Raw genomic sequence first — 22,808 nt, 5'->3', positions numbered from 1 at the left:
CTAACTATCACAGGAATGAATCAAAGATGAACATGACTCATCAGCTCTACCTCTAAAATAATCCTTGACTGCCACACTGGAGGTCAAAGAATTGCAGAAGTCAGTTTTCCACGACTGTGGCTTTTATTTTACCTGAAATGAAAGGCCCTTTAAAAATCCTTTGTTGGCCAAACTGGCACACAGTTGCACAATAAAATACCATATTACTACCTAAACATCAATGGAAAACATGAAATGGGTGGCAATTCAAGGTTAAATAGCTATCTAGTATCCTTAACTGTACATCCTGTCTCATTAGCCTCTTTGGGTACTGTGTTTAGCAACAGCCATCTTTTCCTTACCTTAGCCCATGTTTGCATTCTGTGCAGGTTTGGAATTCAACACATGTCTTACAGTTTTCACTACATTTTCGGCAAACAATCTTATCTACAAATGAAAAAAGAAAACAGCCCAGAAAACCTTGGTCAGTTATAATTAATAAAATTATCTGGAGATATTATCACGTGTCTTACAGTTTTCTAGCTTGAATCCAGGAAGATAGATGAAAATGTCTAAATTCTGCCATTAGGTTTTTCCTTCAGACAGCAAATCTATTCATAAACACTATGTTCATTATGTTACATCTGCAGCCTCTATGGAAATGTAATGTTCTGAGGTCATTCAAAAATCTTTGTAAACGCTTTATATTTAAATTAACTATTTGCAATATGGACTTAAATTGCCTTTTCATACAGTGGGTCAAGCACTAATGACTGCCATATGTTCCAGAAACTATCCTGCAATTTACTTTTTACACTTTACATGCAAATAGTCTGTCCTATCTTACATGCATTGGTGTTCAGAGACAGTTCTGATCTTAACAGTGTTGAGACATAATATACCTAACATCTGCCTTTTCATCTCATGGGCTTCCTACTTTAAGAGAAGTCTCTGAGATGCAGTGCCATGTAACTCTCTGAGAAAAACCTGGCGGTCCCATTCTCATAAATTTTCACTGACACATCTTGGTTGGGTGGAAGGGAAATTCCTTCACTGTAGTTCTCATACAGTGGCAAATGGAAAAATTAGAGTAGTACCTGCTTTTACTAATCCTCAAAAATGAACAGACAGCTTCATGGCACAGAGAGCAAAAGGTTAGGTATCTACGTAGCTCACTCCGAAAGTAATGCCTCCTATTTATTTCCATGGAAACTACAACAGATACAAAGAGCAAATGACACTATTTGATAGAGAAAATTCTTAGCTACAGAACACTATTTTTCAACACAGTCACTACAGTTAGCTGATTCACACAGATGAACTGGTTGAGATGTTCTTCATTTCATGGCATGACAGCTGTGCATGGCCATCCAGAACATGGCTTGTCTTTCACATCACTGCTGCCACTGCTGAAATGCACCCCCCACCAACTCACTGTGCTCAGACCTACTGTTTCGTTTCCGTAAATGTTAAGTAAATAACAATGAATGTCAGTTGGTGCAACTTTTTCTGCATGGTGAAATTCAGTTCCACCCCTTTGCTTCATTCTCAGTTCTTTGTCAGACGCCACTTGTCAGACTGCCCCTCTGTTGCCATCTGTCACACAGCAACAACATGTAATGGAATATTGGTGCAAAGGTTCAGACTCTTCTGTCCTACCAACATCTTCTGCCTCTGACATTGTGGGTCAACATAATAGAAAAGGAGGCATTACATTCGGAGCAACCCTTGCTCACAGCTTGCACTTGAATCAAGCACTTTGAGCACGTCATTTATATTTTAAGCATGTGTCTAAAGCTAACTGAAGTCCATGTAGTTTAAGTGTATGCTTTGAATATATTTTTGCTACCCAAAGCTGGAAATATAGTGTGGCAACCTCAGGAGGAAATGGAAGTCCCATATATCATGTGGCAGAGAATGACTGCTCTTGAGGAGTTACTACTCAGGTCAGAAACCTGCCTGAAACATTATTTGCAACCACCTTTTCCACCTGAGGAGCCTATGTTTTTCAGATATCCAGTTCATGGTTAGTTTCTCAGCTGCCTTTTCTACATGGTGCCACAGAACTCCCACAGTATGGGAAAATGGGGAATTGGAATGCTTCACATTCACAATGTGGATGCTGCCTTTCTCTTCTGGAGCAGCAATAACCTGTTCTGTTCTGCAGCTGACTGTGCTCTTGGACTGTCTTCTTTCCACTGGTTACTCCCATTCACAACCACAAATGAAATACTGCCTCTTAAGCATGATTTCTAAAATGATGACAGGTTAATTTCTGAGTAGATCCTTGATCACACTTAGCAACATTGTAGTAAGAGGAGTAGGATAAGAGATAGATGTATTCAACATACTTTTCCTGCTTATCAGTATTTCATCAGCCTCCCCAGATCAAATTCAGTAGCCCGCAATAAAGAAATAGTAAGTAATACTAACTCTTATCCAGGTAAAACCCATCAGGACAGGTGGTAATACAGCTATTGATTACTTCATTCAGGTAGTAGTCAGATTTACAGGTCATGCACTGGTCACTATGGCCTCCAACACAGGTTTCACAATTGGGTGAGCATTTTTTACAGCGTTTCTTGTCTGCATTGTAGTGACCAGGTGGGCAGGTCGAAACACAGATCCTGCAGACAGCAGGGAAGAGAAGGCAGAGTCGTTAATGAAATAACCTGCCACCGCATTCCTGGACCATGACTGCAAAGCAGAAGTATTTCTCAGCATTGCTGCTTTTGTAATGACCACGTGTTTTCTAACGATCATGTAACCCTCCACAGCATTGCATCAGGCTGTTTCTGCATTTTTTTTTCCCTACAGCATATGCTGTCTCACTGGCAAACACCTCAACAGTCACACTGTACCATTTTTGACCATCTACATCTTCTCATGTTTTATTCAAATACAGTCACTGAAGTTGTTGTTGCTATCACAGTTCCACACATATAACCTCTTACCAAACAATGATGAAATAATCAGAGAAGACTGTTTGAGTGCTTGAGTACTTGAAATTCTGATTAGTTGTTTTTTTAAACTTCTAAATAAATTTGTCAGAATCAGAGGAAAATAAATAATCCATGATAATAATCCAGCAAAGAGAAGAGAAAAGGAAGTTAAGATTCATACTAAGGAATATATATGAAGCGAAGATCTTTAAAATTTCGGCCTTACCTTGTGTTGTTCTTGGATTTGTAGTAGTAGTGAAGACAGTCAGTACAATGATCTGGTCCTGGCCCATCACACCCTACTTTACTGCATTCTGCATTGCACGGACCTGTATTAAAAGCAAAATACAAGAAAAGAATTAAAACTTCTTCTTTGGTACTTAGCACCCCTTAAAACATCCTATTTTAATGCAGAATAAAATTACTGTGTTATTGTATATTTGAGCTTATGTCCAAACTGTAATTTGACCACAATGAAAGGAGAAGTTTTTTAATATTAGAAGATCTTTGCAGATACTGGTCTCAGTATGTGTTCACACTGACACATAATTTTTAACAGCCACAGCATCCTCTGTGCAACCTATCAGATACTATTTCTGGATCCAAACAGTCTCTTTTCTAACGACTACCAAATCAATCCAAATTTTATCTAGAAATATGCAAACACTTCTGAAATTCATAATGTGAAATGATTAGCAATATTTCTTATCACAAGCAAGTCAACATAATCACCAGCTATTCTAGTCACCAAATGGGCAGGTGGTCCAAATGGCTACCACAGCAGAAGTGATCCAGCCCCCAGTGGCCAGACTCACCTCCCTCTGTGCTGCTACACACTGGTAAAAGCCTGAGTAACTTTTGTTTATTAGCAAGTCCTTCAACTCATCCACAGTCATGTTTACACTTTCCAAATAGTTCCAAGCAGCTAGAGGATGAGAGAACCATCATTTTCTGCCTTTATGTAGGGGTCAAGGATGTGTGTGAACTCTCAACTGTGTCAGGACCATTGCCCTGTTGTAAATGAAACTTCTAAGCTTTCCAGACACCTTTACATGTCTCTTAATATCAAGTAAACTTGAACAAAAGTGAGTTCATACAACAAAAGCATAGTGACCTTTACAGCAGAGACAGCAGTGTTTTGTCACCTATCAAAACAAGGAGTTGAGCAGTTCTCAAGCAAAAACAGGAACTGTGCGTCCAACACACTATGACAAGAGACTGTAATAACAGAAACTTCTAAATTGAACACCGCGCTGCTAGCTTGCAGGAGTTATGCTTAAGATTTATCAGCACTAATCATCTAGGTAAAGCTATCGACACTGTAAGAATACTGTCAGCTTTACTTACTCTGCTGCTGCTGCAAAAAAAAAAAGAAAAATCTAAATATTTTGAAGCCTAATGAAAATTCTGAAAAACTTCTATGGTATAAACAAGAAACAACACACAGAGACATAGAATATTCTTCACATATACGTTTGTGCATACATATACATAAACGTTTATGAAAGGTAGTGCATTCTACATAGGATGTTAACTGTAACTTACAAACATGAAACTATCTAAAAACTTGTAAAAATGCAATGTGCATCTATAGAACTTTAAATTATGAAACAAATCATTCTGAACTCCTACTACTTCTATACGGAGAATATCCTTATTAAACTGTTTTTGCAAAGTCATTATGTTGGCACTGTGTTCCAGCTCCAGTGCATTAATTTTCCTACTTACAAATATCATAAATCCTGCATAATTTTTATCAGTTTTGCCACTGCACTTCTAACTAAGCAGTTCTAGTCAGAGAAAATTCACGAAAAGCTCAATTTATTAAATATGTTTCTGTTCGGCTATTTATTTTTGTTCATGGAAACTTTCAGTACTGCCTAATTGTTTCCCAGACACTGAAGGCCACAGCTCCTACACTGGCATCAGAATCCTAGTCTTGAACTAATGCAAAAGATCTAAGAGACACAAAATCACAGAATCACAGAATTACCCGGGTTGGAAGGGACCTCAAGGATCATGTAGTTCCAACCCCCAAAACAAAACATGGAAAAGAGCAGACACTAAGTAAGCAAGTCAGGAGTCTTCACAATGCGTGATCATATATTGACAATACCAAGTCCAACAATTTACATATGCAGAATCAGGGCAGTAAATGCACAGAGTGAATGAATGTACGCACCTGAATAATCATCTGTTCCATAATCTTCTGTAGGATCTTCAACTGGACTGGAGCGTACCCTTTCCACTTTTGGAAAATCATTTCTTGGTGAGTATGGCTGGATGGATGTTCCATACAGTACCAAGGACCACTCTTTCAATTTGCCTAAAAGCATTAAAAACCCAGTTTTATAAATCATTTCATATTTTCTCTGTCTTACAAAATATATCACCTGTGAACAAGAACTCTGAGTAGGCATGGAAGACTTTGCTTAGTTTAATACTGACAGTGCAATCTGTGTTTCACTGTGAAATGAGAAAGCATACTTTCTTCAAGCAGATTTTGCACTGTATTTTTTGTACTCCCCTCTCTTGTAAGTCCAATAAAAGTTTGTAAGGGGGAACTGAATATAAACCACAAACAAAAACCTGAGGCCATATGGTTATTTGGAAAACTTGCACTGTTATTCATCAAGGAACTTCTGCTATAGATTTCACTATTCCTCAGAAAAGGAATGGTCCACTATTATTATATCTTAGCTAACTAGCTGTATTCCGAATTCTGACTTAGGAACAGGATCATATTTTGTATACTATTACTCATGAGTACTTTTCGTTGCTATATGTATTACATCTCAATGAAGAGGAAACAAACTCTTCTGAAGTCTCTATAATAGAACATCGATGTCCCCTCCCAAACAAGCATAATTTCTTATTTCTTTGGCCAAGTTGTTTTGCAGACACTTCACTGTCTGACTTCATCACCAATATTTTACCCTCTGAGTATCTGAGTGATGGAAGAAAACAAATATTTTTCTGCCTGAAGTATTAAAGTACTTTTATGTAAGTTCTCTTGTTTTTTTCTCAAGTCACGAGTCCAAGCTGTCAAAATACAAAGTGTAAATATTCAGACTTCACCTCCCTGTCCACACTCACCAGTAAATTAATTCCATGAAAAGTGCAAAAGACCAGGTCTGAAATAACACTTTTAGTAGTGATGCATAAAGAACTATACCCCAGCTTGAAAACATGGAAATTAAGTTTGGACTTAACCTAGTCTCCTGATTACATTTAATTATGTTGAAGCAGCAGGTTGTAAATATACAACTCTCATCAGAAGACAAGAGAAAATGGAAGCAGGGAGTATATTTTTTTTCTGAATTTGAAAGACTAGTTTTGGATGCCGCCATGAGGCCTCCCCTCAGCCTGTGCTTCTCTTGGCTGAACAAACGAAAAGACCTCAGCTGCTCCTCACACATTCTGCCCTCCAGACAATTCACCATCTTTGCAGCTCTCCTTTGGATGCCCTTTCACAGTTTCATGTCCTTCTCCTATTTTGGCACCCAGTGTGTAGATGAGGCCACACAGCACAGAGCAGAGCAGACAAGCCCTCCCCTCTCCTGCTGGCAGTGCTGGGCCTGGTGCACCCCAGGGTACGGTTGGCCCTTTGGGCTGCCAGGGCACACTGCTGGCTCATGTTCAGCTTGCTGTCAGCCAGAGCTCCCAGATTCCCATTCCACAGGGCTGCTCTCCAGCCTCTTCCCCCACTCTGTACATATATCTAGAATTGACATGTTCCAGGTGCAAAGTCTGGCACCTGCTCTTGTTAAACTTCATCTGGTGGGTGACTGTCCAACTCTCTAATTCATCAAGATCTCACTACACTAAGGAATCTCCTTTTGCCAAAGAATGATCACTATCTGACAGATACTAACAGAGCTCTCTTAAATGATTTGTCTTGAAGTAAATATAGCTTCACAATATATGCTCTTTGTCCTTTCTGCATTTTAACTCACTTTCACAGCATATTGATTATAGTACACTGGATGCAGCTGAAAAATGTTTTGTGTTGCTTTGTTACTCTCAATTTTTCCTCCTTGCCATTACTGTGCTCCAATGATTACTAAACTTTCAAAGTGTTGATTTTACACGTCTTCCAGAACACTGGCAAAAGTACTGAATACTACAAAAAAATATTTGCAAGGACCCACTAAAAATAACCACAGGCACTGATGCTTCTTGGGCACAGAGTATTGTTGTGTCTGGACTTACTGGAAGGGCTTGTACTAACATACTGGCAGGAAAGTTTGAAGCTTTGACCTTATACCCAATGCAAAAGAGCAGCAAGAGGAATAATGTAGGGTCTGTCAAGAGATTAGCTGCCTTTTAAGAACGGTTCAGTAAATAGCAAAAAATTCATGTGACTTGCCAGCAAATAAATGAAGCCCGCCTCAAGGCAGGTTTAATTTGCACAATGAAAATATTTCAATAAACAATTATGTACACATACACACTCTTTAATAATGAATAGGCAAAGTGTGCACATTTATGCCAAAATCTTTCTTTCCCCATTTTTGGCTGCTTCCATCATTTTGTTTGGCTAGAATAATCCCTTACCCTGCTTGTATTTAGTACATAGCAGAGGTCTCACATTATATGTGCAAAAGAAAGGGTATATCACAGTGTTTCACAGCAAGCACAAGTCCACTTCCATAAATTCTACAGAATTAAATGCAGAAATCACATGCACTGCTTTATGAACTGGACCCTGACATTCTTTACAGGTAACAGATGTGGCATTGCCTTGCCAGGGCAGGGTTATGATGACACATTGGGTTTTTGTTCTCAATTTGATTACAGGAAAACTTCAGCTCTTAATTATAGGACCTTTCAATAGTTAAACAAACACATGCACATGAAGAAACAAGAAACAGGCATGATGGTGATATCAGCCTGATAAACTGCAGGCTACAGACACTACAAATTGCATGGAAGTATCTTCTGCTCACATCCTGTTCAGTGTGTAGACTAACATGACTAAATAGCTGAGTACATGGCATACACTGTCAGAACTTTCTGAACTGACATGTTACTGGACAAATTTCATGAAGAGGTAAGAGTAAATCTAGGAAGCTGAGACGTATTACTAAATAATATTCAATGAACCAGGATCCAAACTCATAACCAGACTACAACCTGTGAAATTGAAATGCATATAAACAACTAACAGGTCCAAAGAAATGGTTTACATTGTGGTAAAAAGAAACTAAGGAATAAATATTCCTGTATAATTCCTTGAGCTTATGAGCTTTCTTCCTCAGCTCAGCTAGCTGCAAAGGTTTACTCTTCTCTGCATCCCAAGCCTTACTGTCCATTTTCTTCTAAGAGGCTGAAGCAAAAAATGATCAGCCCAATATGATCAGCCACGACAGAAATGAGAAGATTATATACAAAGAATAGAAAATAATAAATTATTAAGACCTATACAGTGAATCATATTGAAAGAGGAGCATGCAGGAACAGTATAAAGCTGGAAATGTATGTGGTGTTTTGGTGACATAAAGGGGCTATGACAGCTGTCTGGCAGACAGCCCAGATAAACAGTTTGCAAAATGGCTCTATTCTAGGTTTCAGTGTAGGGAGCACACCAGGGCATAGAAAAGAGAGCGATAGCTGAAGTATGTTGCTCTTTGGCTCTTCTTCATGCCTACTGGATTAGCCACTGGGTTCTTAAGTATGCACAAATGTCTACTCTAACTTGTCCTTTAGGCTGCAGAGGTTCCTGGCTGCTTTAGGATTACTAAGTCCAAGATTGGGTTGAAAAACTGATTTTTGTCTGTTTTCCTTTTAGTAAATTATGACAATCAAATTATGTAGTTGCTGTTTCTTCTATCAAATTCAAAAGCATTAAAATTATCTGGATGTACAAAAAGAAAAAAAAGAAAAATCAGCATAGTTCGGTTCTATGCAGTCTATGATTACTTTGCCAAACACCTCTTATGAGTATCCCTTTTAGTGTACTGGATACTTTGCTCTGCACTTCCTTCTGTGATTAATGCCACTTTGCTAAGAACCTTTAATCAGTGTAAAGCCACAGTGAGGGAAGAGTGATGCAGATAAAACTAAGCTAACATTGCAGAACTGACAACAATATTTCCTTTCAGAGCCCTGGAGGATGATAATCAGGGTTTATAAAACTCTGTGCTTACAGTTAACCACTTGAACATATAATAGATATTTAGACAATACTAACCACCTTGGAGTCCTCGTGAACTTAAATAAGAAGTTGTTTGCTGCTGAACAATCTTGAAAATAACACTGATTATGTTGTTCTTCAGTATGGACTGTTGCACACTATATTACATACCAGGTCTTACAGAAAAATGAGCTATGATTGCTAGTTTAGCATTCTGAAAAAAATCAGGATATGCAGACAACTGAGAAAAGCAACAAAAGAACTTGATTTGGTGGCCAGACAGGCAAAAAGACTTTTTAAAAAGCAGAGATTGCCTCTCAGCCCATCTGCTGCATTAAACAGAACACAATTCCGCTAATGAAGAGCAGAACTAAAGAGCTAAAATTCTTATTCAATTCCATCTGTTTCGACTGCAGTTGTGTGAAGCTGATCTGTGTTTTAGATTTTTTTTAGATGGAAAATCAGCACTTCAATTTTGTCATAATATTGAAATGAGAAGGTTTACTTTTGTACAAAGAAAACTGTAAAAACCCAGCTGAGTTTGGCCTATTATTCACTTGGAATAGGAAGAAGACTGGACAAAACCATGTTCTCACATTAGAATTCCTCCTGTGCCCTAGCTTTTTCCAAGTCACAGTGGAAATAGTCATGCTGAGTTTGCAAGCTGCAGGAGAGCCTGGATGAGATACCCTTCTGGCATGACTGTCTCCTGTGAGAGAGACGTGTTTACCTTGAACAGGTGAACTGCACATAGCCTTCTGACCAATGTGAATAATTCAACAAACCAAAAGAAAATGTATTCCATCTCTGTGTCTGGTTGCAGAAATATTAATGGGCATATTTTGGACAAAGCTAAATTGACACGACTATTATTACTTAATCTTCCACATTTTAAAGCAGGGGAATTTTAAGAATTTCATGTTTTAAGCACTGTTTCTTTATGTATATAGATGAAGATATATTTTTATAGCTTCAAGTTAGCATCTATTTCTTAAAATTCAGAATGCATTTTTAGCAAATAAAAAAAAATAAAAATAATCCTGTCTTCCTTTTAAGTTTATATACCTGAAATGTAAAGTACCTCGTAGTTCACTGAATTATAAATTAATTCTATTGCTAATGTCATTGTTGCCCTAAATATGTTATTTTATAGCACAATTCTTGTAATTAATTTTAAGCTATCAGAAAGCAGAAATGAACTAGATTTGTCACTTCCAAAATAATATGATCACATTCTGACTTGCTGTCCAATCAGAGTAAGTGTTATTTTATAGGAAGAGATAAATACATTACAATATATCAGTTGTGTATACCGCTCGTACCTTTGTTTTATTTATGTCTTTACTTGCTTAAGTGATATTTCCCCTTTGATTGTTTTTATTAAAGGTTTTCTACCTTCCTTGATGTGAAGCTCCAAAGGAAAGTCTGTGATAAATATACATGCATAAACAGTGCTACTTTGGTCTGCATACAAAGTACCTATTTCAAAATGGTTTTTAAGGTTGAAAGTTCCCCAAGGGGGATCTATACTCATTGCTCAAAACCAGCAAACAGAAGTAAGCATTTACTCCTGTGAGTCTCTTTGAAAACTCTTACCTCAATCTCCAAGTCTTTCAAAGCACTTATACTGAAGCTGGTGAATGAAGCTGAGCGCCACAGTGGGAATAAAAAGCAGAGGAGAAATGTTTGTTGCCTCAAAAATTCTTTGTAAGAGTGTAGTTTGTAAGCAGGCAACTGTGAGATCTCAGCATTTTGCCTACACACCAGAGAATGATGCAATCTACCAGTGCAGAAAGCCATGAATTTCTTTCTGCTGTATAGTGAGATTTTCAATTTATATAAATTGATAAATGCCACTCTTTTTCTTATGAGTAGGATATAAAACACAAAGCAAAGAAAAACAACATGGAAATAAATCCTTGGATTCTGTCTCAGCTATGAGAGAAGCTGGAAATTTCACTCTGGGCTGTTCTAGCTTATGTGGAAGAACTGTCTGTAATCAACAAGTAACTGTAATCAACAATCAGGAAAACAAATGCCTGCATTGGAAATACTGGAACTCCTTTCAAATGTGGCATTTGCAGTTTTCATGCATTTTTTTTAAAAAATCTTTATTCTTGAAAACTGAATCTAGTAAAATTAGATTTTCATTAATGCACCAACTATGTTAACTTGTCATTTGGTATGATCTCATTCTAAATGTCTAAAGATCATTTTTACAGTTTGAGGCTACAGATCATCTGAGGGCTAAAAAGAGGCAATTTACCCTTCAGAAATTTTCTTTGGAAATCAAAAGAAAGTTCAGAGTAAGAGACAACCATATCTTAAAGAGCAAATAACAGCAACATAAAAATGAAGAGCATGCTGATAAATTAAAATAAGAATAATGCCTCTTATCAAACAGGAAAGAGAAGAGACAGGAAATCGGCAAAGCTGAACTGCTGGCTAAACTGAAAGAAGGAAATGCATAGGCAATGAAAGCAGGGATGTGTGGCATGGGCAGAATACAAGCATGCCTTCTGGATGTGCAAAGATGGGATCGGGAAAGCCAGGACACAAATGAAACTTTATGGGGGATGTAAAAATCAACAAGAAGCGACTGTTCAAGTACATTGGTCAGAAGAGATGAGCCAAAGCAAGTGCACTCCCTCTGAGAAACATGAAGGGAAAGACGGCAACAATGAACACCAACAAGGCTGAGGTACTCAGCAAGTTCTTTGCTTCAGTACTCAGTGCCTGTTAGACATCTCCCATGTCCCTGAACATTTAGGCAAGGTCTGGGGGAACAAAATCCCTCCTGTTGCAAGAGAAGAGCAACCTGCTGAAACTGATTGTGCCCAAGACTATGGGTCCTAAGGACATGCATCCCAGGGTCGTGAAGGAATTGGCTGATGTTATTGCCAAGACACTCTCCATCATATTCAAAAAGTTCCCAGTGGCTGGTAAAAGGGAAACCACTCCTATTTTTAAGAAAGTGAGAAAGGAAGATCAGGGAAGCTACAGGCCAGTGAGTCTCACCCCTCTGCCTGGGAAATCATGGAACAGTTCCTTTTGGAAGACAAGTTCAGATGCAAGCAAGATGAGGAGGCAATATGAGACAGCCAGTGCGGCTTCACCAGGGGTGGATCATGCCTGACCAATCTGGTGGCCTTCTACAATGAAGCAATGGTTTCAGTGGAAAGAGGAAGGATAACTGGACAACTGATGTCATCTACCTGGACTTCTGCAAGGTCTTTGATATGCTCCCATATCACATGCTTATCTCCAAATTGGAAAAATATGATTTTGAAGTGTAGATTATTCAACGGATAAGGAATTGGTTGTAATGTCGCAACCAGAGGGCAGTGATTGATGGTTTTATGCCCAGGTGGAGGCTAATGATAAGTGGTATACTTCAGCGAGAACTCATTGAGAGTAGCGCTGTGAAGAATAATTTAGGGGTTCTGTTGGATGAAAAGCTTGATGTGAGCCATCAGCATGAACTTGCAGCCCAGAAGGCAAATCTAACCTGCCTCAAGAAGAACAGTGGTCAGCCAGACAAGGGAGATGACGGGCTTCCTCTGCTCTGCCATTCTGAAGCCCCACCTGTAGTACTGTGCTCAGATGGATGGTCACCACATCCAAGAAGGATGTGGAGCTGTTAAAGCAGGTCCAGAGGAGGCCATTGAGATGATCAGAAGGCTGGAGAAGGCTTCTGTGGAAAAAGGTTGAGGAAGCTGAGTTTGTTCAGCCTCAGGAAGAGAAGGCTCTGGGAGACCTCACTGTGTCTTTCCATTATTTGAGGGACTTATGGGGAGCTTGCAAGCAAGAAGGAGACCAACTTTTTGCATACTTCGGTAGTGATAGGATAAGGGGAAATGGCTTTGAACTAAAAGAAGTGAGATTTATATTAGATATTAGGAGGAATTTATTTTTTTTTTCTAAGAGGGTGGCGAGACATTGGCATATGCTGCTCAGAGAAGTTGTGGATGCTCCATTCCTGGAGGCATTCAAGGACAGGTTGGATGTGGCCCTGGGGAGCCTGATCTACAGAATAACTGAATCATAGAATCACCAAGGTTGGAAAAGACCTCCAAGATTATCCAGTCCAGCTGTCCACCTACAAGCAACATTTTCCCACTAAATCATGTCCCTTAGTACATCTAAACATTTCTTGGGGACCTCCCGGGTAAGTGACCCCAAGCAACTCATTCCAGAACATAACCACTATTTTGAAGAAGAAATTTTTCCTAATGACCACCCTGAATCTCTTCTGTCACAACTTAAAAGACATTCCCTCTACTCCTACCAATAGTTACATAAGAGAAAAGGCTGATCCACACCTTGCCACAGCCTCTTTTCAGGTAGTTGTAGAGAGCTGTAAGGTCTCCCCTGAGCCTCCCTTTCTCCAGACTAAGCAACCCCTATCCCCTCAGCCGATCCTCATAATGTCTGTGCTCTAAACCCCTTTGCCAGCTTCATTGTTCTCTGGACACACTCCAGCGCCTCAATATCTTTCTTGTAGTGAGGGGTCCAAAACTGAACATAGTACTCAAGGTGGGGCCTCACCAGTGCTAAGTGCAGTGGGATGATCACTAAACTTTTCCTGATGGCAACACTATTTCTGATAGAAGCCAGGATACTCTTAGCTTTCTTGGCCACTTGGGCACACTGCTGGCTCGTGTTCAGCCAAGCACTGATCAACAGCCCCAGGTCCATTTCTTCCACACAGTCTTCCAGTCACTCTGCCCCAAGCCTGTAACGCTGCCTGGGGTTGTTATGGCCAAAGTGCAGGACCTGGCATTTGGCCTTGCTGAAGTTCATCCCATTGGCCTCAGCCCAACTATCTAGCTTGTCCAGATTCCTCTGTAGGGCCTTCCTGTCCCCGGGGCAGACTGTCACTTCTTCCACCTGCAAACTTTCTAGGTGTACACTCAATCTCCTTGAGTACCCTGAGGATAATTGGTCTGTCTTTTAAAGACAGATGTAAAGAAGACATTGAGTACCTAAGCCCTTTCCTTATCTTTAGTGGTCATTTCCCCAGCCCACACATCCAGTAAGGGACTGAGATTCTCCTTAGCCTTCTTCTTGCTGTTAATATATTTGTAAAAGAGCTTTTTGTTCTCTTTTACTCCAGCAGCCAAACTGAGTTTAGGCTGGGTTTTTGCCTTTCTAATTTTCTCCCTGCATATCCTAACAACTTCTATGTACTCTCTCCAAGTTGCTCATTGCTCCATCTACAAGAGGTCGATTTTCTTCAATCTATGCTGGTCTTCTCTCCTGGTTCATCTTAGGGGCATCTTAGGGGGACATCCTGCTCCTATGCCTTTAAGACTTCCTTCTTGAGGGGTGGTCAGCCTTCATGGACACTTTAACTTTCAAGAATGAATTCCAAGTGACACTCCTTACCAGGGTCCTGAATAGTTCAAAGTCCTAGACAGTGGTTGGTAACCCTTCCCATGGCAGGAGGCTGCAACTGGATGATTTTTAAGGTCCCTCCCAACCCAAGCTGTTCTATGAGTCTATTTATCTTCATAGCCCTGCCTTCACACTCATCTTCACACTGTCAGACACTGTAGGTGTATATAAATGGTGGAAAACAGTCAAGGCAGTATTAGCAACTAGAAAACACCCAAATAAAGGTCAGATTCATACCTGGAGTCTTGAAATTTCTCAGCTGAGATGGAGTGTCACAGATTTCCAAGATCCAGTCACCTGCTGCTTTTTCACTCCAGCAGTGAGTGGTCATAAACTCCCAGTTTTTGAATCCTTCCATGGAATGATCAAATAGTCTGCAATAAATCATGACATTACATGAAGTGAACTATTAGCTATCTGAGGATTCTCTAATTAAGCAAATTACTGAATTATATGCTAATAAGCCAGCTCATTCATCTGTGCATATACGTAATGTCACTCAAGATGGTCTCCCCACATATCTTTGAAGTACATTCAAGAGTTTCCTTACTTTGGTGGAGGAGGTTCTTTACATGTCATAATTTGTCATGATGTGAAAGAATGGAAAGAGATTCACTAAAAAAAAAAAAATCATTACTTTGATTTAATGCGATCCATGTCTCCTGGGAAAAGTGCATAACACACAGCATGAGGGTAAATACAAACTTGTACGATGGAAAATTCATGTAACACTTACTTTTCACTTTGGATTGGAATACTTAAGAGGGAATTAAAAAAAAATGACTGAGCGGGCAAGACAGTATTACAGATCAAAATTTGTGACTCCTTATAGGAAATAAAATGTAACGGAGACACTGGTCTCCACTCTTAAATGATCAAATTATCACTCTATTCAAATACTTGACAGGTTATATGAGGTCTGCTTTGGAAGTAATACCTCTTGTCCTATAATGCTGACCAACAACACCAGTGGCTGATGGTGGTACCGCAGCAGAGGCTGAACATTCCTAACAATATTTCATTACATTTTGTTCCTGTGGGACAGATGGCAGTAGAGGGGCAGTATGATAAAATGGTGTTTGACATGGAAGTGCAGATGAAGCAAAGTTGCATCACTGAATTTCCCCATGTGGAAAAGATTGCACCCATTGATATTCAAAAACACTTGCTGAACATTTATGAAGACCAAACAGTGAATGTCAGCACAGTGAGGCAGTGGGTGGTGTATTTCAGCAGTGATGACGGCCACAGTAGGTCACCTTCAGCAGTGCAGATTTTTACAAGAGCAATGTGCAGGCTCTTGATTAGCTCTTGCAAAAATGCACAGCTAATGGTAATGGCTATGTTGAAAAATAGTCTTTTGTAGCTAAGAATTTCTTCTATCAAACATTATTATTGCTCTCTTCATATCTGTTGTAGCTTCTAAGGAAATAAATTGGAGGCATTACTTTTGGGACAACCTAAGTAGTCTGGGTAAAACTGAAAGACTAATCTCATCTGATGGCAGGCAAACACTGGGAAAGGAAAATAGTTTAACAGCACTGTATATGTCATTTTCTTGTAAAAACACTCAAACTGGATGTCAGTAAAGTACCACATCTCTTGCTAAAAACTCTGGTCAATCAAAAGCATGGGGCCAGACTTGGTGTGGGCCTACAGATCCAGCCCTCATTTGAATAGGCCTTGTAAGGAACTGTATGCACGAAGCACCTTATATACACTCAGTACGCATCTGATTTTCACTCTCACCCGTGCAACTCTTTTCCACTTTGAATGAATGCCTGCAACAGCACTCCTTAAATTGAAATAGATATATATGTTTAAAACTAGACTTCATTTTCACTGATAAACAGTTGAGATTTTCTTCTCATGCAGTCCAGGATAAACATATTTATATACTTATATATATATATATAAATTAGCCTGTTCCATGTCACTGTTAATTCAGTTGTTTGAATACAGCAAATTTCACAAACATATAGCACATGTCATTTACTGAAAGGGTAGAAATTATTATTTAGTCAATTCAGTCACTACCCAGCGTTTGCATGTGGGTATGTTTAATTTAAATCCTTATGTAGGTTGTTTCCAACAGTTATTCAAATTGTCAGATGGCGTTTCACTGACAGCTAATATACTAATCACTGAACACGCTAACAATCAGTCAAGGTAGCAATATTCCTCCTTGACAATATGACAACTAAATTACATAGTATTATATCAGTACTGTACAATTACATTGTAGACTCTATGATGGCTGCTCTGGAAGTAATACCTCCTATTGTACTATATTGACCCACAGCACCAGAGGCAGATGTTGGTAGTATGGCAGTAGACGTTGAATTCCTCCTTGCAGAAGAAATGACATTCATCGGCACATGCTGAACATTTATGGAGACCAAACAGTGAATGTGAGCACAATGAGGCAGTGAGTGGTGCTTTTTAGTAGTAGCTTATGATGTAAGATTTAAAATATTATCTTTTAATGTATGAGTTTTGCTTCTGCAAATGAATCTGCAATGAGTTAAAAAGCGACAGACGTAAAAACCAAAAGACAACAAAGCAAAAAAGCAACAGTTAAAACTAGTAGAAAGATACTGAATCTAAGGCTATCTGCACATTACATCAACTGAATGGTCCAAGTATTTTTGTATAGCTCTACTTATGCATGAAACTCCCCCCAAAATAAGAAAAATTTCCCCTTCAGAAAAGTTAATGAAAGGATGAAATTACTGCAGTAGTTACAAAACTGTCAGGTGCATTTTTTCCTATTTAAAAAAACCATATATAAAGTAACATATTTTAAGAAGTCTGAAGTCTGGAGCCAGCCCAGATTGTTAAGTGATTTTGTTATTTGTCAGTCTGAAGCCTAGTCAAAACTCATAGCAAGGAAACACACATAGCTTATCATGAACAGGTAAATTATTAATATGTGGCCTGATTAATAATTGCTTTAGTTAACAAGATGCTTAGAACAATCCAGTACCTGCAACACCTACACTCATGTATGTAACACACTTTGAAGTACCAAAGTGAGTGACAGCATTTGATTCTTTATGACTTATTTGTTGACATAATCACAACAGAACAACAGAACTGTTGTGCTCTGGTGACCTCTCTTGGTAAAGAAATTCAAATTAGAGTAGATGTGCTTTTATGACCATCTATATTCGGAGAAATTAATTTTGGGCTGCTGATATGGTGAACAGGCCTGTATTTAAAGATAATTACTTCTTTTCTATCAGAAATAATTTAATATATTCTTTACTCACTATACGTAGGTCTGTATGAGAACATAAAGTTTACATAGTGTAGAGTAGATTACTTGTTTCCTTAAAATAAATTAAAGAGTCCTGGCTTTTACTACCATCCACTCAGCCTAGAAATTGTACTACCTACCTGCTTAAGAAATTAACTTCAAACAGAAACACCCATTTGTAAGCCAATTTTCACATAATGAGTGACAATTAACCACTTTTAAGAAACTCCTCAATTGGGAACATGATAGTCTCCCAGCTAAAACTACAATATTATTTTTTTTTAAGTTTAAATTATTATCAGAGAATTTCCAAGACACATGGCGCACAAAAAGTCAGGAAAAATCACTTAAAACCTCTGGATCTGAGATCTAAGTAAGATTTATTTAAAGTGTTTTTGTTTTTGTTTTGTTTTTTCCTTAAATTTATATTCCACACTTGTTATTGCAGTTAAATTCATGAAGCAAAGGAGGAATGAGGAATATTTTAAGCTGTCATGAAGAACTTGTTTAGAGAAGAGCAGCATGAACAACAGGGTACTGTACCTGCCAGTCTGAGGTAGTGGAGAATACAGCAAACATCGTCTTTAAATATGGAGAACAAGTCCCCCAGGGCTATACATATCAGCACAAAACTTTCTGTCATGACCAAAATATCTGTCAGGCTGGTGAGTTCCATGTGCTGTACTGCTCATCCAGCTGTGTGGCTGATGCTTATAGATGCCCAGTAAAAGAATCTGTGTGTTAACTCATACATATATCTTCAGAGACTCAACCTCTAAACATGCTGAGAAGAGATACTAATACAAGAGTATGCACGAATTTGGTGTCAAATATAGAATTTTCCTATCCCAATGACTTAAGTATGTTTGAAAAGTGATAACTGACTAGGCTCAGAGCACTGGGGTAGACTGACTGTCCATCATATAATTCAGTTTATTCAAAGTGAAACACGATGCTGATATGGTAAGATTGACATGGGCCTAGTTTACATACGGCTAGGAAAACATTCATTCATTCTCACCATAGTTGCTGGTGCAAATGTATGTAGGTTGCTCTGAAACTAATGCCTCCAATTTATTTCCATGGAAACTACAACAGATATGAAGAGATCAAAAACAGTTTAATAGAGGAAATTCTCAGCTACAAACTATTGCATTTTTTCAGCACAGTCACTACTATTAGCTACACATCTCACCAGCAATGAACAAGAAGCTGCATGCCACACCCATAAAAATCCTCACGAGCAGAGGAGACCTGCTGTCACTGTCATCACTGCTGAAACACACCACCCACCATCTCACTGTGCTCATATCCACTGTTTAGTCTGCACAAATGTTCAGCAAGTGTTGATAAATGTCAGTGGGTACAAATTTTTCTGCATGGAAGAATTCGGTTCCACCCATACCTTTCCCTCACACTTCTATGTCAAACACCATTTTATCACAGTTGTAGAATCACGTAATCATTTTAGTTGGAAGACACTTATAAAGGTCATTCATAAGGACCTTTATAAAGTCTCTTCCAACTCTTCTGCAATGAACAGGAACATCTACAGCTAGATTAGGTTCCTCAGAGCCCTGCCCAGCCTGAACTTGAATGTCTCCAGGAAATCCACCACATCTTTGGGAAGCCTGTTCTGCACCTTGCAACCCTCACTGTAAAACACTTCCTCCTTATATCCAGTCTAAATCTATATCCACGCATATAGTTTGAAACCATTTTCCCTTGTCCTGTCAAAACAGACCCTGCTTAAGAGTCTGTCCCTTTCTTTCTTATAGCTTCTCTTTAAATACTGAAAGGCTGTTATTATGTGTCCTCTGAGCCTTCTCTTCTCTAGGCTGAACAGCCCCAGCCTGTCCTCCCAGCAGAGGAGTTCCATCCCTCAGATCATTTTGTGGCCCTCTTCAGGACACACTCCAGCAGGCCTACATCTCTCCTCTACTGAGCACTCCACATCTGGATGCTGTATCCCAGGTGAGGTCTCACCAGTGCAGAGTATAGTGGCAGGGTCCCCCCCTCACTTCTTTAGATGCAGCCCACGATACGGTTGGCTTTCTGGGTTGTGAGGGTACACTGTCAGTTCATGTCCAGTCTGCCACCCACCAGCACCCCCAAGTACTTTTCAGCAGAACTGTGCTCTATCCTTATGTCCCCTGATTGTACTGATAGCAGGGTTTGGCCCTTGGGTGTGTCGGTTACACCACACTGCTTGGCATCATCCGCAGACTTGCTGAGGGTGCACTTAATCCCACTGTCAATGTCATTGATGAAGATGTTAAAGATCACTAGTCCCAGTACTGACCTCTGAGGGGCACCACTTGCCACTGACCATCCCTCTTTGGGTATTGTCTTGTAGCCAGTTCCTCATACATCAAACAGTCCAACCATCAAATCCGTATCTTTCCAATTTGGAGAGAAGGTTGTTCTGGTGAACAGTGTCAAAGGCCTTACTGAAGCCCACACAGACGACATCCCCGGCTCTTCCTTCGTTACCTGATGCAGTTATACCACCAACTATACTTGTCAGACTGCCCCTGTGCTGCTATCTATCAGATGGCAATAAAATGTAACGGAAAATTGGTCATAAAATTCAACCTCTACTGCCATACCACTGACTTCTGCCTCTGACGTCACATGCTACCACAATAAAACAGGAGGCATTACTTTTGGAGCGACCTTCATGTAAATCCTAGGCATTCTTCCTCTTGTCTGTCTTACATCTCTCTCTTTTTTTGTTCAGTTTTGTGTAATACCACACTAAAGTGTTTAGTTGCATCCCAAACATGTGCTTACCCATCTGTCTTCCAGTTCTACTATGGAAAATATATTTGAAATTTTAATTATAGAGTCTACTTTTCTACTAAAACTGAACTAGAAATATTGAATTCTATAATCCAATACATGCCTGTGGTGCAGATTCTTCTGATTAGTGATTTGCTCCTCTCACTTATGAAAGAAAGGTATGTGTCATTCTAAATCTCAGATATATTGCACTTCATTCTTCTACCACATCTGCCTTTGAGCATGTTTCAGGATGGATTTTAAAGTTACATCGAAGATAGTGTCACTTGCATGTATTTATTTATTCTTTTGCATATAAATACCATTAGTCTTTACTGCAGAAGTGGGTAAATCAACAGTAACTTTTTCCTCTTCGGCACAAAAAAAAACCCCTTTATCTTTTAAATTCATTTATGGTTCTCTAACATTCTCAGAGCTCTTTACCTTTTCTAATGATAATGCTGACAGAGTGTAACAAAAGTAGTAAGTGGATAATTTTAAATGCACAGACATTACAATAGCAGGGGTTCAAAGAATGGCTGGCAGAAAGGCAGCGAATGCCTAAACAAAACTAAACTGAAAGACACAGACAATATTAATGAAATAAAATAGACCACGTAAGAGTTGCAACAAACAGTCTTCTGAGAACTGCTTCATCCTGTAGATATAGTATACTGTTAATGTCAGTGCCATATAAGCATAGGAAGCTAGTGGCCTGGAAACTTGCCACCACGTGGCTAAAAATTTCAGTTACGCAGTTCGAATGGCAGCAGCTGCTTTAAATTTAAAGGGCAAGAATTAAACAAACCATGACCTCAGTAGGAGACAAATGAGCCCCAAGTTTGCTTCTTCTATCCTTTTTCTATTCAGCTTCTCCTTCATGGCCCCCTGTACTGAGTTTCTGTTCTCTTAGTGAGCCTCAAAACCACTCAGAAAATTATGCTGCCAAGTCCAATGGCCAATTGTTTTCAGAAAGGGGATATTGTTCCCCTTTGGACATAACTGTAGCCTCATCCTCACAGCAGCCAGCACTTTCCAAGCCTGTATTTTGCTCTGTTGCTCTGTTTAGTACTTTCCAAACAACAAAGCAGATGTTCCCTGTAATGCAGTTTTTGAAGAATGCACAAGAGGCTCAAGCCAGTGACAGTGTAATCCACCAAATGCCTGCAGAGGAATCCACATTGCCTCTGACTAACAAGTTTTCTTACTGAAGTCATTTTAGGGGATGCCAACATTAAGGATAAAATATGCAGGAAAATCGGCCAGATACTGCCCTGAGGGATCTGCTCGTCAGTGCACCAGAAAATACTCAATGACTTCTCCCAGAATTGGTGAAGAAGTGCACATGTGTAAAATATACCTTTTGCACTTTAAGACATTTTACCAGCAAACTGTTTCAAATTAAACTCAGATGAGTAACGGTAAAGCAATGAGGTTTTCCTTGGGTTCAGTAAAAACAGCTGGTATTGCTGCTATTAATCATGTACATGTGCATTAAAAGCTCTTGTACGTCTGAGAAAAGCGTCTCAGTCAGGTAGTAGCCATGTACAGCAGCCTTTGGGACCTCTGCCTATAGAAAAAAAACCACTCCAGACTGTTTTCTGCCAATGCATCCCTGCATGTTACTTCTATCAGAATGCCTTTATCCTGATGGTCTCATGATTAATACTTTAACAATTAAATGCCCCCAAACTAAATACATTCTCATATTAGTGAATAACAGAACTTCTGCTCTTAACCTTATAATGTGATGCATAGATGTACACCCAGCAGCACTCAGAACACTGACTGCAAGGCCAGTAAGCTATAAGACTTGCAGCAACTTCAAATAAAGAAAACCTTGAAACATCATTCTGAAAAGTACTGTGCACATATCCACCACTTTACGATAAGGAAGGACTTGTGAAGTCTCTAGGGAATTTCAGAACTAGAGTTTGCAAAATACATTTACTCCTTAATATTAATAATCTGGAGCTATGAGTTTGTTTCAACCAGATGTGAATGACAAGTCAGTATATATCTGAAGCCTACACAGGAAAGTAATTTCTGATGTGACTATACAAATATTTGTTCTCTCATTGATAATTTATTTTAGCAAAAAGGCAAAACATTAAAATGCCTTTCTCATTTGTTTTCTGGTTAGCCTTCTGATAGTATACTTTAAGAAACAGCCGAACAACACTGTATTTTTATTATGTACTTTTGTATTCTCTCTCTACCAAGTATATAAAAAATCACATTCTAAGGTACATAGGTTATAAAGAAACTGCATGAATTTAACTTTGTACCTCTTCCACATATCAGTCAAAACCAG

General features: G+C 39.0%; 1 protein-coding gene across 2 annotated transcripts in view; it reads right to left on the bottom strand.

Moving 5' to 3' along the window:
* PCSK5 (proprotein convertase subtilisin/kexin type 5) overlaps positions 1–22,808 on the bottom strand; it is a 245,172-nt gene that overhangs the window by 65,658 nt on the left and 156,706 nt on the right. For both annotated transcript variants that reach the window (XM_015849157.2, XM_015849159.2), the window contains exons 13-17: positions 14,692–14,828; positions 5,104–5,247; positions 3,148–3,250; positions 2,413–2,606; positions 342–426 (exon numbers count right to left, since the gene is read on the bottom strand). In XM_015849157.2, coding sequence (XP_015704643.1) covers positions 342–426; positions 2,413–2,606; positions 3,148–3,250; positions 5,104–5,247; positions 14,692–14,828 — 663 coding nt within the window. The remainder of the gene's footprint in view (positions 1–341; positions 427–2,412; positions 2,607–3,147; positions 3,251–5,103; positions 5,248–14,691; positions 14,829–22,808) is intronic.

The sequence above is a fragment of the Coturnix japonica genome, chromosome Z, assembly GCF_001577835.2.
Source record: "Coturnix japonica isolate 7356 chromosome Z, Coturnix japonica 2.1, whole genome shotgun sequence".
Taxonomy (NCBI): Eukaryota; Metazoa; Chordata; class Aves; order Galliformes; family Phasianidae; genus Coturnix; species Coturnix japonica.
The sequence above is the reverse complement of the archived record's forward strand: the minus strand, read 5'-3'. Positions and strand labels throughout refer to the sequence as shown.